This window comes from Typopeltis vanoorti, chromosome 9 (assembly GCF_054136105.1).
Source record: "Typopeltis vanoorti isolate ZY-2024b chromosome 9, IOZ_Tvanoo_1.0, whole genome shotgun sequence".
Taxonomy (NCBI): Eukaryota; Metazoa; Arthropoda; class Arachnida; order Uropygi; family Thelyphonidae; genus Typopeltis; species Typopeltis vanoorti.
This window is the reverse complement of record NC_143557.1, coordinates 36,408,640-36,420,680: the sequence shown is the minus strand read 5'-3', so window position 1 is coordinate 36,420,680 and position 12,041 is coordinate 36,408,640. Positions and strand designations below refer to the sequence as shown.

Sequence of the window (12,041 nt, the reverse complement as noted above, 5' to 3'; positions counted from 1 at the left end):
GTATACAGTTTTATGAATTTTTAAAACACAAACCTGATTTATTAAAAAATTCTTGTGAAAAGTATCAAAATTAAAATTTTTTAAGTAATAATATGATTGTTTAAAATGCTATGTATATGCTTATATTTTACAATAAATGTTGCAAAGCTTTTTAGTTTTAGTGAAACAAATAAACGCAACCTGGTTTTTTTATTATTATTATTTTTTTATTTATTTATTATGAAAAAATTTCTGATTTTTCCTTTATTTTTCCAAAAAAATATGGTCACTGTACATATAAAATATGTGTGAGTTCGCTTGCCAGTTCAAATGCAAACAAGCAAGAATAAAATTCAACCAAGGGTTGAAACTTTGTGTGAGTTGAGCCCACCGGTAATGGTAAGTATCGTTGGAATGACAAATGATGCCCCATCAAGAATGTGTTAAAACTAAGAAATATATAGTGAACGTTGTTATGACAGTTTCAGATTTATGGAATTCGGTTGAAGAGAATTAGCATTTCAACTCAACACTTGTCGGTTGCCTTTGTCTTTGGGTCGCGTGATCTTTTGTTAATACCGCACCAATCATATGCACGTCTTCATAGTTACTCTCTCGTGTAAAACAAAATTTAACTTATACATATTGTAATGACTTAAAAAAAAGTTAAATAATTTATAAGCATATAAAAGGATATCACCTGTAAATCGTTGGCATGCCAGCAAAATTCTTGGATGAGCCACCTCTAGCATACGTGCCATAGGTTCACCATTTATGTTCTATACCTTTAAATTCTTCATTGTTCACCTTTCACGCATTTAGACTTAGTAACATCATCCTGCTAAATAAATTATGTTGCATCCACCAGCATTCACATCATACTGCCTCAAAGCCATCACCACTATCCCTCCCTAACATCTCTCTTTCTCTCTTTCTTATTGTTTCGACACACAAGTTCTCTGAAAACCCTCCAACTCTGTTTCTGTCAGTAACTTATCCTCGTCAGTCACGCATTTATATAAGTGATTTTCAAGCAGATCAACAACCTCTCAAATGCAGTAGTTTCATTTCCCATATTTCTGATACCCTGGCATTCCTATAAATACACTAACTCTTTTTTATCTGCATTCAGGCCTCTCTGTGATAAGTTTAATTTTCCACACAGTCTTGCTCCTCCCATGACTCTTTCTCCCTCCTCCCCTTATAGTCTTTTCCAACCCCAAATACTCTTCATTAGTTTTAAAATAGTTTCTCTTTATAGATATTTTACAGATATTCATAGATTCAAATACAATTAAGTGCCATTGAATTAAGGACAGGAGACACTGCTATACATCGGGCACCTATGCAAATTCTTTATTGCACCTCCTGCATTTGCTCACTTCGTGGCTGAAGCTGTGGTCATACTTAGCTGTCAGTGTGGGCTTTCCCAAGCATTTATTGTGAGAAGCATAGTGGGAAAGGTGTTGGATTTAGTAGATGCACTTGACAGAGGGCAGATCGTAGGTGTCCAATGGACAGATGGATTACTCGATCTCCGAAATTGTCAACGAACTTGTTGATTGGATTTAAACAGTATTGATGCGAACATAGATTGAAAAGAAAATAACTATTTATTAACTTAAAAGCTAATATTTCGCTGGTATTATATCCAGAATTTTCAGAGCACACAAATAAAGTTTGTTACAAATGCGAGACAACCACAATTCATTTATAACAGTAGGGCTAGTATAAGTAATTGCAGAGTGTAACACAAGACTAAAGTCCTAATACAGCACCATCTAAGTTTAAAAAAAAAAAAAACAGTAGCCCAAAGTTTTGAAAAAAATAAAATAAAAATAAATAAAATTAAAATAAATAAATATTAATTTGGTCTTAGGATCTTTGGTAGATTTATACAGCCATATTTGTTAAGGTTTGTAGTCTGTTCTTGTCATTGACAACTCTCATCCATTCACCTAAGGACAGATTCACTCCTTTATCACATCCAGGAGTCTATGAAGTACCCTGTTCTTGTCATCGAGCCTACTATGGACAGACAGGAAGAACTGTGGACATCAGCCTCAGTGAACACAAAAAATATATCCGGAACTTTTGCTATAGCAAGTCGGGTCTGGCAAACCATGCTTTGGATACCCCAGCACACAGGATCAATTGGAAAAAAACAAAAGTACTGCACAGAAGCTTCTACAAGAGAGAGAGGTTGTTCCTGGAATCAACAGAAGCCTTAAAACATGCTCCAAGCCTTAACAAATATGGCTGTATAAATCTACCAAAGATTTGGTATAAATCTACCAAAGATCGTAAGACCAAATTAATATTTATTTATTTTTATTTTATTTTTTTCAAAACTTTGGACTACTATATTTTTTTCAAAACTTTGGACTACTATATTTTTTTCAAAACTTTGGACTACTGTTTTTTTTAACTTAGATGGCGCTGTATTAGGACTTTAGTCTTGTGTTGCACGCTGTAATTACTTATATTAGCCCCACTGTTACACCGAATTGTGGTTGTCTCGTATTTGTAACAAACTTTGTTTGTGTGCTCTGAAGATGCTGGATATAATACCAGCGAAATATTAGCTTTTAAGTTAATAAATAGTTATTTTCTTATCAATCTGTGTTCGCATCAATACCGTTTAAATCTAATTCAACATGTGCGTCGAACACATAAGCCTATCCACGTGTCAACGAACTTGTATTTTCTCCTATGACAGTTTCAAGAGCATTTTCCCTTTTCCATTCCAGGGAAACGACCCTGGAATGGAAAAGGGAAAACGAAAATGGAAACGACAAAATATAATACACATAGCAAACTGGAATGTAAGAGGAATAGCATATAAAGAAATAGAATTAGACCAGTTATTAAATGAAAGAAATTTTAAAATAGCAGTAATCACTGAAACAAAAAAGAAATTAAAAGGAACTATGAGAACTGAAAATTTTAATGTGATATACAGTGGAGTCGACAGAGACCAAAGAGCACAAGCAAGAGTCATGATTTGGATTCATTTCATAACTCCCTTTCAAAACAGTTAAAACATTATAAATTATGGAATGAAAGAATAATAGAAGCTAGAATAAAAATAGATAGAGGCTATTTAACAATAATTGGTTTATATGCCCCAGAAAAAAGAGAACAGGATAATATTGATTTTTATAATCAGCTACAAAACATATATAATAAAATAAATAAAAATGATTACATAATTTTAGCAGGAGACTTAAATGCAAGAATTGGAAACACGAAAATTAATAATAATATAGGAATACATGGAGAACACACTCTAAACAGAAATGGTAAAAAATTGATTGACTTTGTAGTTTATAATAACCTAAAAATAATGAATTCCTTCTCTAAACATAAAGACATACATAAATATACTTGGGCAGCAAGAGGATGGAAATTAATATTAGATTACTTCATATTAAATGAAAAGACATCAAAATTTTCACTAGATGTTAGAGTTCACAGAGGATATGAAATAAGCAGTGACCACTTCCTTGTTAAAATAAAATTAAGATTACCACCTAAATGGCTACAAGTAACAAGAACAGAAAGAAAAATTGAAACATTTGCTTATAAAACTAGACTATTGAATGACACAAATGTACAATGGCTATATGAACAAAGAATTAACCAGTATCTAGATAAAATAAAACAAAATGAAGATATAGAAATAGAATGGCTTAATATAAAAACGATACTAAATGCAGCAGCAAATGAAAGCTTAGGAAAGACCAAAAAATTCAATAAAAGAAAAAAACTGAAGATCTGGGATGATACAATCAAAGAAATAATCAAAAAGAAGCCTATCACAAATGGTTAAGCAGTAAAAGATTAGAAGATGAAATAGAATATAAAAGAATAAGAGCCATAGCTAAAAGAGAAATCAGAAAAAGACATAGAGAATCATGGAATAAATTTGTTTCTAATTTAGAACATGATTTATATAAAATAAGACCCAATGTATATAAGATTTTGAAACACCTAAATGCAGATACCAAAGAAAACATAAAATTAAACACTGAATTGAAATTAGAAGAATTTCTAAATTACTACACAGAACTGTGGACAGACAAATATTTTAAAAAAGACAACAGGCAAACAATTAACGAAAATGAAAAGGAAATAACTGAAGAAGAATTAGAAATCAGCCTGAAAGAAACAAGAAACGGAAAATCACCTGGAGAAGATAAGCTAGGTTCAGAACTATATAAATATGCAGGAACAAGATTCAAAGGAAGACTCTTATTATTTTTAAATAAAATTTACTCAACTGGTATCCCCCCAATAGAATGGATAAAAGCAGTTGTGATTCCTATCTTTAAGAAAAGTAATAGAGATGACCCTAAAAACTATAGAGGTATCAGTATACTAAATTCATGTTACAAAATATACAGCAGAATCTTAAATAACAAACTAATGAAATATTCTGAAAACTTTATTCTAGAGGTACAAAATGGATTTAGAAAAGGATGATCATGTATAGACCCAGCCTTCTGCCTAAAATTAATAATAGAGAAAAGAAGAGAATATAATTTAGAAACACATATTGCATTTATTGACTTTGAAAAAGCATTTGACAAAGTTAAAAGAAACATATTATTTAACATCGTAAAAGAAAGACAAATACCAAATAATATCCTAAAAGCTGTCACAAGTATATATGAAAATAATCACATACAAATAAGATTAAATCAAGAGCTATCATATACAAGAGAGATAAACCAAGGGGTCTGACAGGGATGTCCCCTCTCAGCAACTCTTTTTAATATCTACTTAAATGAAATAATAATAAAATGGAGTAAAAATTTACATCAAGGAATTAATCTTTCACCTACAGTTAACTTAAACACTCTCCTCTTTGCAGACGACCAAATAATAATTACAAATTCTGAAGATAACTTACAAAAAGCTATTTTAAATCTAAATGAGATATCCAAAAATTATGGTATGATAATATCAACGGAAAAATCAAAACCTATGGCCTTTAAAGTACAAGATCCAGCAAGAACTAAAATAGTATTAGATAACAAGATCTTAGAACAGGTGAATTCATTTAACTACCTAGGATGTATGATCACTTATGAAAATGAAAAAGATATAAACATAAAACTTGCAAAATATTTAAAAATAACAGGAGTAATTAACTCTATATTTAAACCAAACCTATTTCAAAAACAAAGCAGGCTAAAAGTATACAATACATTAGCCTTACTGGTCTTAATGTATGGAAGCGAAATCTGGACAATAAAACAAAAAGACAAACAAAGATTAACAACAGCAGAAATGAAGTTTATGAGAAAAACTGCAAAGTATACCCTATTTGATCACAAAAGAAACGAAAATATGAAAGAATTAAACCAAGAACCAGTAATTGAAAAAATTAAAAAATATAAACATAGATGGATGGAATACGTTCAAAGAATGAAAACAGAAAGATTACCAAAACAAGCCTTAAAGTACAAGCCATTAGGAAAAAGAAAACCAGGACTTCCTCTTAAACGATTCAACGATGACTTCTAAGGCTGGAACAGGCCATACTAGGCCTAAATCCTGATACGTATGATGATGATGATGATGAAGAGTGTTTTGGGAATATGAAAATTCCAGCAACAAAACAAGCACCCAGACAAACTGCAAGGGCAACCAGCCTTGAATGATCATTGCCATCTGACTTGCATCATATGGACTGATGGAATCTAGACATTATCTCAAATCACCTCCCATCTGAAGAGGGTTCCAGCCAGAAAGGCAGTGCAAGGACCATGCAACATTCACTTTACTGTCTTGGCTTCAGGAGCTGCCGACTTACGAGAGTCCCACTTCTAATCCCATGACACCGGCTTGAACACCTTGCCTGGGCTAAAGAACATCGAAACTGGATGATTGAAAATTAATGATGTGTAGCCTGGAGTGATGAATTGCAATTTAAACTTCATAGCACCAATGGAAGACTGAGGATATGGTGCCAACCACATGAAGCCATTGATCCTGCATGTCAGGTTGGAACTGTACAAGCTGGTGGTGGCTCAGTGATGGCCTGAGGTGTCTTCAGTTGGACATCTTTGGGATCTTTGATATGTGTAACAGTAAGGCATATTCCGGTAATTGGACCACATTTTTTTTTTTTTTTAAGCTAAAAGCACAAAGAAATAAAACCTGACAAGTTTCGTAAATTGTTTGACTTACATCTTCAGAGGTAAAAGGTAATTGAAAGTTAAAACAACAAAAAAGAGAAATGAATAGTTCATACTATACAGTTGTAGCCATCTAACTGTATATAAAATTAAAAAATCAGAATGGAGATTCAAAGCAGTGCTAAGTTTAAACAATGCTGGATGATGCCACGTTCTGTTGTTCATGATCATAATGTCCACGGTCTGACTGAGGTATATTTTTTATCAAAGCTGACTAAACTTAGTGTAGAATTAAGCCTTGGTTTTTTATTGCATTGTGTTGGAATTCTAAGCTTTAAAAGGAAATTCTTTAAATTTCCTTATGTAACAGTTTTTTTCTCTATATAAGACATGTTTGTTTTCTGCCAGAGTACATTGTGGCCGGTGGAAGTGACATGGAAAGCTAGACCTGATTTGTGTTCTCTTCTGTTTTGTACATCCTTTTGGTGTTCGTTCATGCGTATTTCTCCAGATCTTCTTATCTGTCCTACGTAGCAGATGCCGCAAGAACAATAAATTTTATAAACACCTGTTTTTTTTAAAGGATGATGTGGAGGTTTCGGGGGATATAGAAATCTTGAAATTTTTTCCAGCGGCAGAAAAGCTACTTTGATGTTATGTTTCTTTAGTAATTTAGCCATCTTGTCTGTAACATTCTTGATATATGGAAGCGTGATGGCATTTTTGAAAATGGTTATGAACCCAAGACTATCAAAAAAATCTCCACACAATGCAATTTAAAATACTGTTTCCTCATCACAGTTAAAAAAACACTGCTGGATTCATTTATAACACTCTTTTACCTTCTCTCCATGTGTGTGTTTGTCATTAGAACAGGATGTTAGTGATGGCTTCAGTGTTTTTTAGGATATGGCATTCATTTTGCAGCACATAGTGTTGTGGTATGTCTACAGAAAGAGTGTTGAACCAATAATTTAATTAACTAAAATTTAATAATCTAATGCATATTGTATCTTCCATAATAGCTACATGATATCTGATGTCTAAAACATGTAAATATTAACCAGTATAATGACATGTTGTAGATGCTTCATTTGAAGTAAAACAAGAGTGTTCTGTTGAAACAACCCAAAGTCAGACTGATCAAAACATGTGGAATAATGCAATTTGCACCTTATTACCTAGTAAAACTTATGGAAGGATAAAGCCACTTGTAAATAATGTGCCTCTTCAAGTTTATAATGCTGTGACTTTGCCGAGGATATCAGCCAGAATCTCATCTTTAGCCCCAGAAATAGAGAGACAGATTTCCTCTGCAGAATTTAAAAGGAGGAAAACATCTTCAAGATGTAAATCTAGACCTTCATTTCATCTTGTTAAAAGAGCATCACATTCAACTAAAAGTGAAGTTGAGTCTCAAGATTATGTTTGTGTAAGTAATGCTATCTCTTGTATTTTTGAGTTCATTTCTATCATAATATAAGTGTTCATACTGAGATTTTAATATTCAGCAATAGAACTTAATATTTTCAAAATAAACAGGAATCTACTATTTTATTTTGTCTTCAGAAAAGTTTATTTACTTGTAATAAATTTATTATATATAAAATATGTGTGATCTGACAGTATTAAATTAGTTTAGTTTCATATTAACCCATATTAAAACTTGGTTTTTAGTTAACCTCGTATGTTTAACACAAAATAGCAAATGGATCAGTTGAATACGTGAGCATTGAAATTGTGTAAACTGATTATATGAATTTCTTGTATAATGATGCCTGTAGGATATCCATTATTACAGAATTACACATGTATCTACAGTAAAGAATTGATTTATTATGCAGATATTTTGTCTTACGTATTGCAAGACATCATCAGTATGTACAGTGAACAACAATAAGGAGTTTATGTAAAAGAAACATAGTAGAATGCATGTGTTACATTGGAATCCTTCTGTATATATAGCTGTGTGTAATTCCTGTTTAGTGGTTACACACTATTGGATAATTTTGAGTTAACAAAAAAACTTGAGAATACAGATTATTTAATATAGTTAAGGCTGTTAATTTAGGAATTGGGAAGCAGTCATTATGATTGAGGTTAGGTTAATGAAGTAAATCATCAGCACTTTCCTTGTGTAAACATGAATGTTTACACAAGATGTATGTAACAGTTTGCCATTTTTCCCATTGGATAGTGTGACTGGTGTCAATTCCTATGTTCTATGTCAAATTTGTGAGGTTTGAGGAGCTGGGTAGTCTTGATGGTCAGAGATGCATTTGTTGACAGATACTTTGGTTTGTCCCTAGTAAGACAAGTTGCACGAACATGGTACTTTGTTATTTTTGGATTGTATCTAACTAAAGAGCCTTACTAAATGGATATAATCGAAGAATAATACAGAAAATAATTAAAATCTCTCCTATAAAGCAACATAGACAAGAAGTCCACAGGACTTCTATGCCATATTTTAAAAGCATCTGTGAATGAGAGACAAAACTACCTGGCATATACAAAGTACCATGTTCGTGCAACTTGTCTTACTATGGACAAACAGGAAGACCTGTCACAAACACATCTCTGAACATCAAGACCACATCCAACTCATCAAACTTCACAAATTTGGCCTAGTACAATATGGAATTGAAAACACTAGTCACAGTATCCATTGGGAAAATACCAAACTGTTACATAGATACATGTATAAACATGAATGCTTATACAAGGAAAGTGCTTAGGCCCTACTTCACCACCTTAATCACATTCATAATGACTGCCTCACCATTCCTAAAGTGTGGGAAATTGTCATCCTTAACTGCATTAAATAAATTGTATTCTCAAGTTTATTTTGTTTTTTTAACTCAAATTATTACTTAACTTTATTTTCAGTCCAATAGTTCGTAATCAATAAATACTCTACTGTGTGCGCGCGCATGCATGTTAGAGTAGAGAGAGAGAGAGAGAGATTCCAGTGTAATACATGTGCTTTACTGTTTCTTTTCTTTAAATTCTTTGTTGTTGTTTTCTGTCCATGCTGATAAATGATGTCATGTGATTCATAAGATGAAATATCTGCATAATAAATTAATTTTTTACTGTGGTACATGTGATTCTATGATATTGTATGAATGATTGATGTTATCAAGAGGATATTGTTCATACTTATAAAGTAACTGCATCACTAATGAAAACAGACAAATTTCTCTTGTGTCAGCAGTCTACTAGCACAACAATTTAGGGAGCCAGCACCTCCACTATTTGAAGGTACAGAAGTAAAGTGGATTCTGCAGGTTGGTTATTAGATGGTCTGCAAAACCAAACCTGTTGGTAACACATCCGGAGGCTTACCAATCAGCTCTATACTTAGGTTGCAGCTATTTAATTTGTATTTTAGTGATATAGGAAATGATTTCAGGGAAAATATTCAGTTGTTTGCTAGTGATGCAAATCTGGGAAGAGTAATACTTAAAAGATGATATAGAGATCCTGTAAGATGATAGGCTGACAGTATGAGTGAAGTATAACAGCTGCCAATTGAATGTGGCAAAGTGTAAGCTAATACACTTAGGTAGGAATAGATTGCAAACGGTATATACAACATTGTTGGAGCCAGACTTCAGGAAATTGATGACATTCTGAGATATGATGTGCATCATGCCACAGAACATGACAGCAGCAACAACTAGCATTGTTTCAACACACATATAGTAATTAATACAACTTTTTTTTTTTTTTTTTAATGTGATTACCTACCACCCATGAAAGGTTATTACTAAACCAAAGGATTACTAAAGCTAGGGATTTTTTTTCCCCATTTTTTGTCAATTTATATATATATATATGTAAAAATTATTTTACCTTGGGTATAATAAATGTTAAAGATACCAAGCAATTTTAAACCTGGTTTTACTCCATTTCCCAAGTAAGCAAACAGACAAACAAGTCAAGTTTGTACCTGCAAGTGTTGCAAGTCTAGCTGATCCTACAGGTAGTGCAAGACCAAGGCAACTCATGGTAAAAGTAGAATAATCTCTGGTCACTAATCTTAATATTTACCCCTAATGCCAAAACACATCTCCTAGAGGAGATGTATGATGTTTTGTATTAAAGGCAAGGGACCGCTACCCAGACCGGTTTCGACCTTTATTGAGTTCTCATCAGTGGGAGCCAGGCTAGAAATACTAAGGTTTAGTAATACAGAGCTTATAAGTATTTTACCAGAACAAGTTACCATACGGTGTTTTAACCTTACTTGGGAAATGGAGTAAAACCAGGTTTAAAATTGCTTGGTATCTTTAACATTTATTATACCCAAGGTAAAATAATTTCTACATTTATATCTCCTCCTGAGATTTTTATTTAATAAGGTTAAAACACCTTATGGCAACTTGTTCTGGTAAAATACTTATAAGCTCTGTATTACTAAATCTTGGTATTTCTAGCCTGGCTCCCACTGATGAGACCTCAATAAAGGTTGTAACCGGTCTGGGTAGTGGGCCCCCCTTGCCTTTAATACAAAACATCATACATCTCCTCTAGGAGATGTGTTTTGGCATTAAGGGTAAATATTAAGATTAGTGACCAGAGATTATTCTACTTTTACCATGAGTTGCCTTGGTCTTGCACTACCTGTAGGATCAGCTAGACTTGCAACACTTGCAGGTGCAAACTTGACTTGTATGTATGTTAAAGATACCAAGCAATTTTAAACCTGGTTTTACTCCATTTCCCAAGTAAGCAAACAGACAAAAAAGTCAAGTTTGTACCTGCAAGTGTTGCAAGTCTAGCTGATCCTACAGGTAGTGCAAGACCAAGGCAACTCATGGTAAAAGTAGAATAATCTCTGGTCACTAATCTTAATATTTACCCTTAATGCCAAAACACATCTCCTAGAGGAGATGTATGATGTTTTGTATTAAAGGCAAGGGGGGCCCACTACCCAGACCGGTTACAACCTTTATTGAGGTCTCATCAGTGGGAGCCAGGCTAGAAATACCAAGATTTAGTAATACAGAGCTTATAAGTATTTTACCAGAACAAGTTGCCATAAGGTGTTTTAACCTTATTAAATAAAAATCTCAGGAGGAGATATAAATGTAGAAATTATTTTACCTTGGGTATAATAAATGTTAAAGATACCAAGCAATTTTAAACCTGGTTTTACTCCATTTCCCAAGTAAGGTTAAAACACCGTACGGTAACTTGTCTGGTAAAATACTTATAAGCTCTGTATTACTAAACCTTAGTATTTCTAGCCTGGCTCCCACTGATGAGAACTCAATAAAGGTCGAAACCGGTCTGGGTAGCGGTCCCTTGCCTTTAATACAAAACATCATACATCTCCTCTAGGAGATGTGTTTTGGCATTAGGGGTAAATATTAAGATTAGTGACCAGAGATTATTCTACTTTTACCATGAGTTGCCTTGGTCTTGCACTACCTGTAGGATCAGCTAGACTTGCAACACTTGCAGGTGCAAACTTGACTTTTTTGTCTGTTTGCTTACTTGGGAAATGGAGTAAAACCAGGTTTAAAATTGCTTGGTATCTTTAACATATATATAACACACACACACACACACATTCACCAGACAATGAAATTCATCTTCCACCTAAAGACGATCGCAAACATCCATGCCCATTGCAGAAAATTCAAACCCACAACCTGTTGGTTTGAGAGCAGGAATGCTTACCGCTCGGCCAACCAGGTACTTAATTTTTTTTAGTCTTTTATATAAGTTTTGTACCCCTAATGATGTAAATGTGATGACTTACAAACCAGACACATTATATTGTTTGTTTTAATAAACTTGTTTATTTTATAAAAATTTTATTTCAATAAAATTTTTAATAAAAATGATGCCAGGCGTGCTTTGTTTCTGGAGAGAACCAGGGCATGTTATCATCCCTCTAGTATC

At 33.2% G+C, this 12,041-nt stretch overlaps 2 protein-coding genes across 5 annotated transcripts in view; one reads left to right on the top strand and one right to left on the bottom strand.

Moving 5' to 3' along the window:
• The window catches only part of LOC150102971 (transmembrane channel-like protein 7), a 407,541-nt gene that overhangs the window by 27,605 nt on the left and 367,895 nt on the right, over positions 1 to 12,041 (top strand). For all 3 annotated transcript variants that reach the window (XM_090398590.1, XM_090398591.1, XM_090398592.1), the window contains exon 2: positions 7,211 to 7,557. In XM_090398590.1, the coding sequence (XP_090254716.1) occupies positions 7,211 to 7,557 (347 nt within the window). The remainder of the gene's footprint in view (positions 1 to 7,210; positions 7,558 to 12,041) is intronic.
• LOC150102972 (transmembrane channel-like protein 7) overlaps positions 1 to 12,041 on the bottom strand; it is a 482,602-nt gene that overhangs the window by 427,978 nt on the left and 42,583 nt on the right. The window contains exon 1 of one of the 2 annotated variants that reach the window (XM_090398588.1): positions 680 to 712. The exons of the other annotated variant lie outside the window; for it this stretch is intronic. The gene's annotated coding sequence lies outside the window, so the exon portion shown is untranslated. Of the gene's footprint in view, positions 1 to 679; positions 713 to 12,041 lie in introns of those variants that run through there. 2 annotated transcript variants of the gene reach the window in all.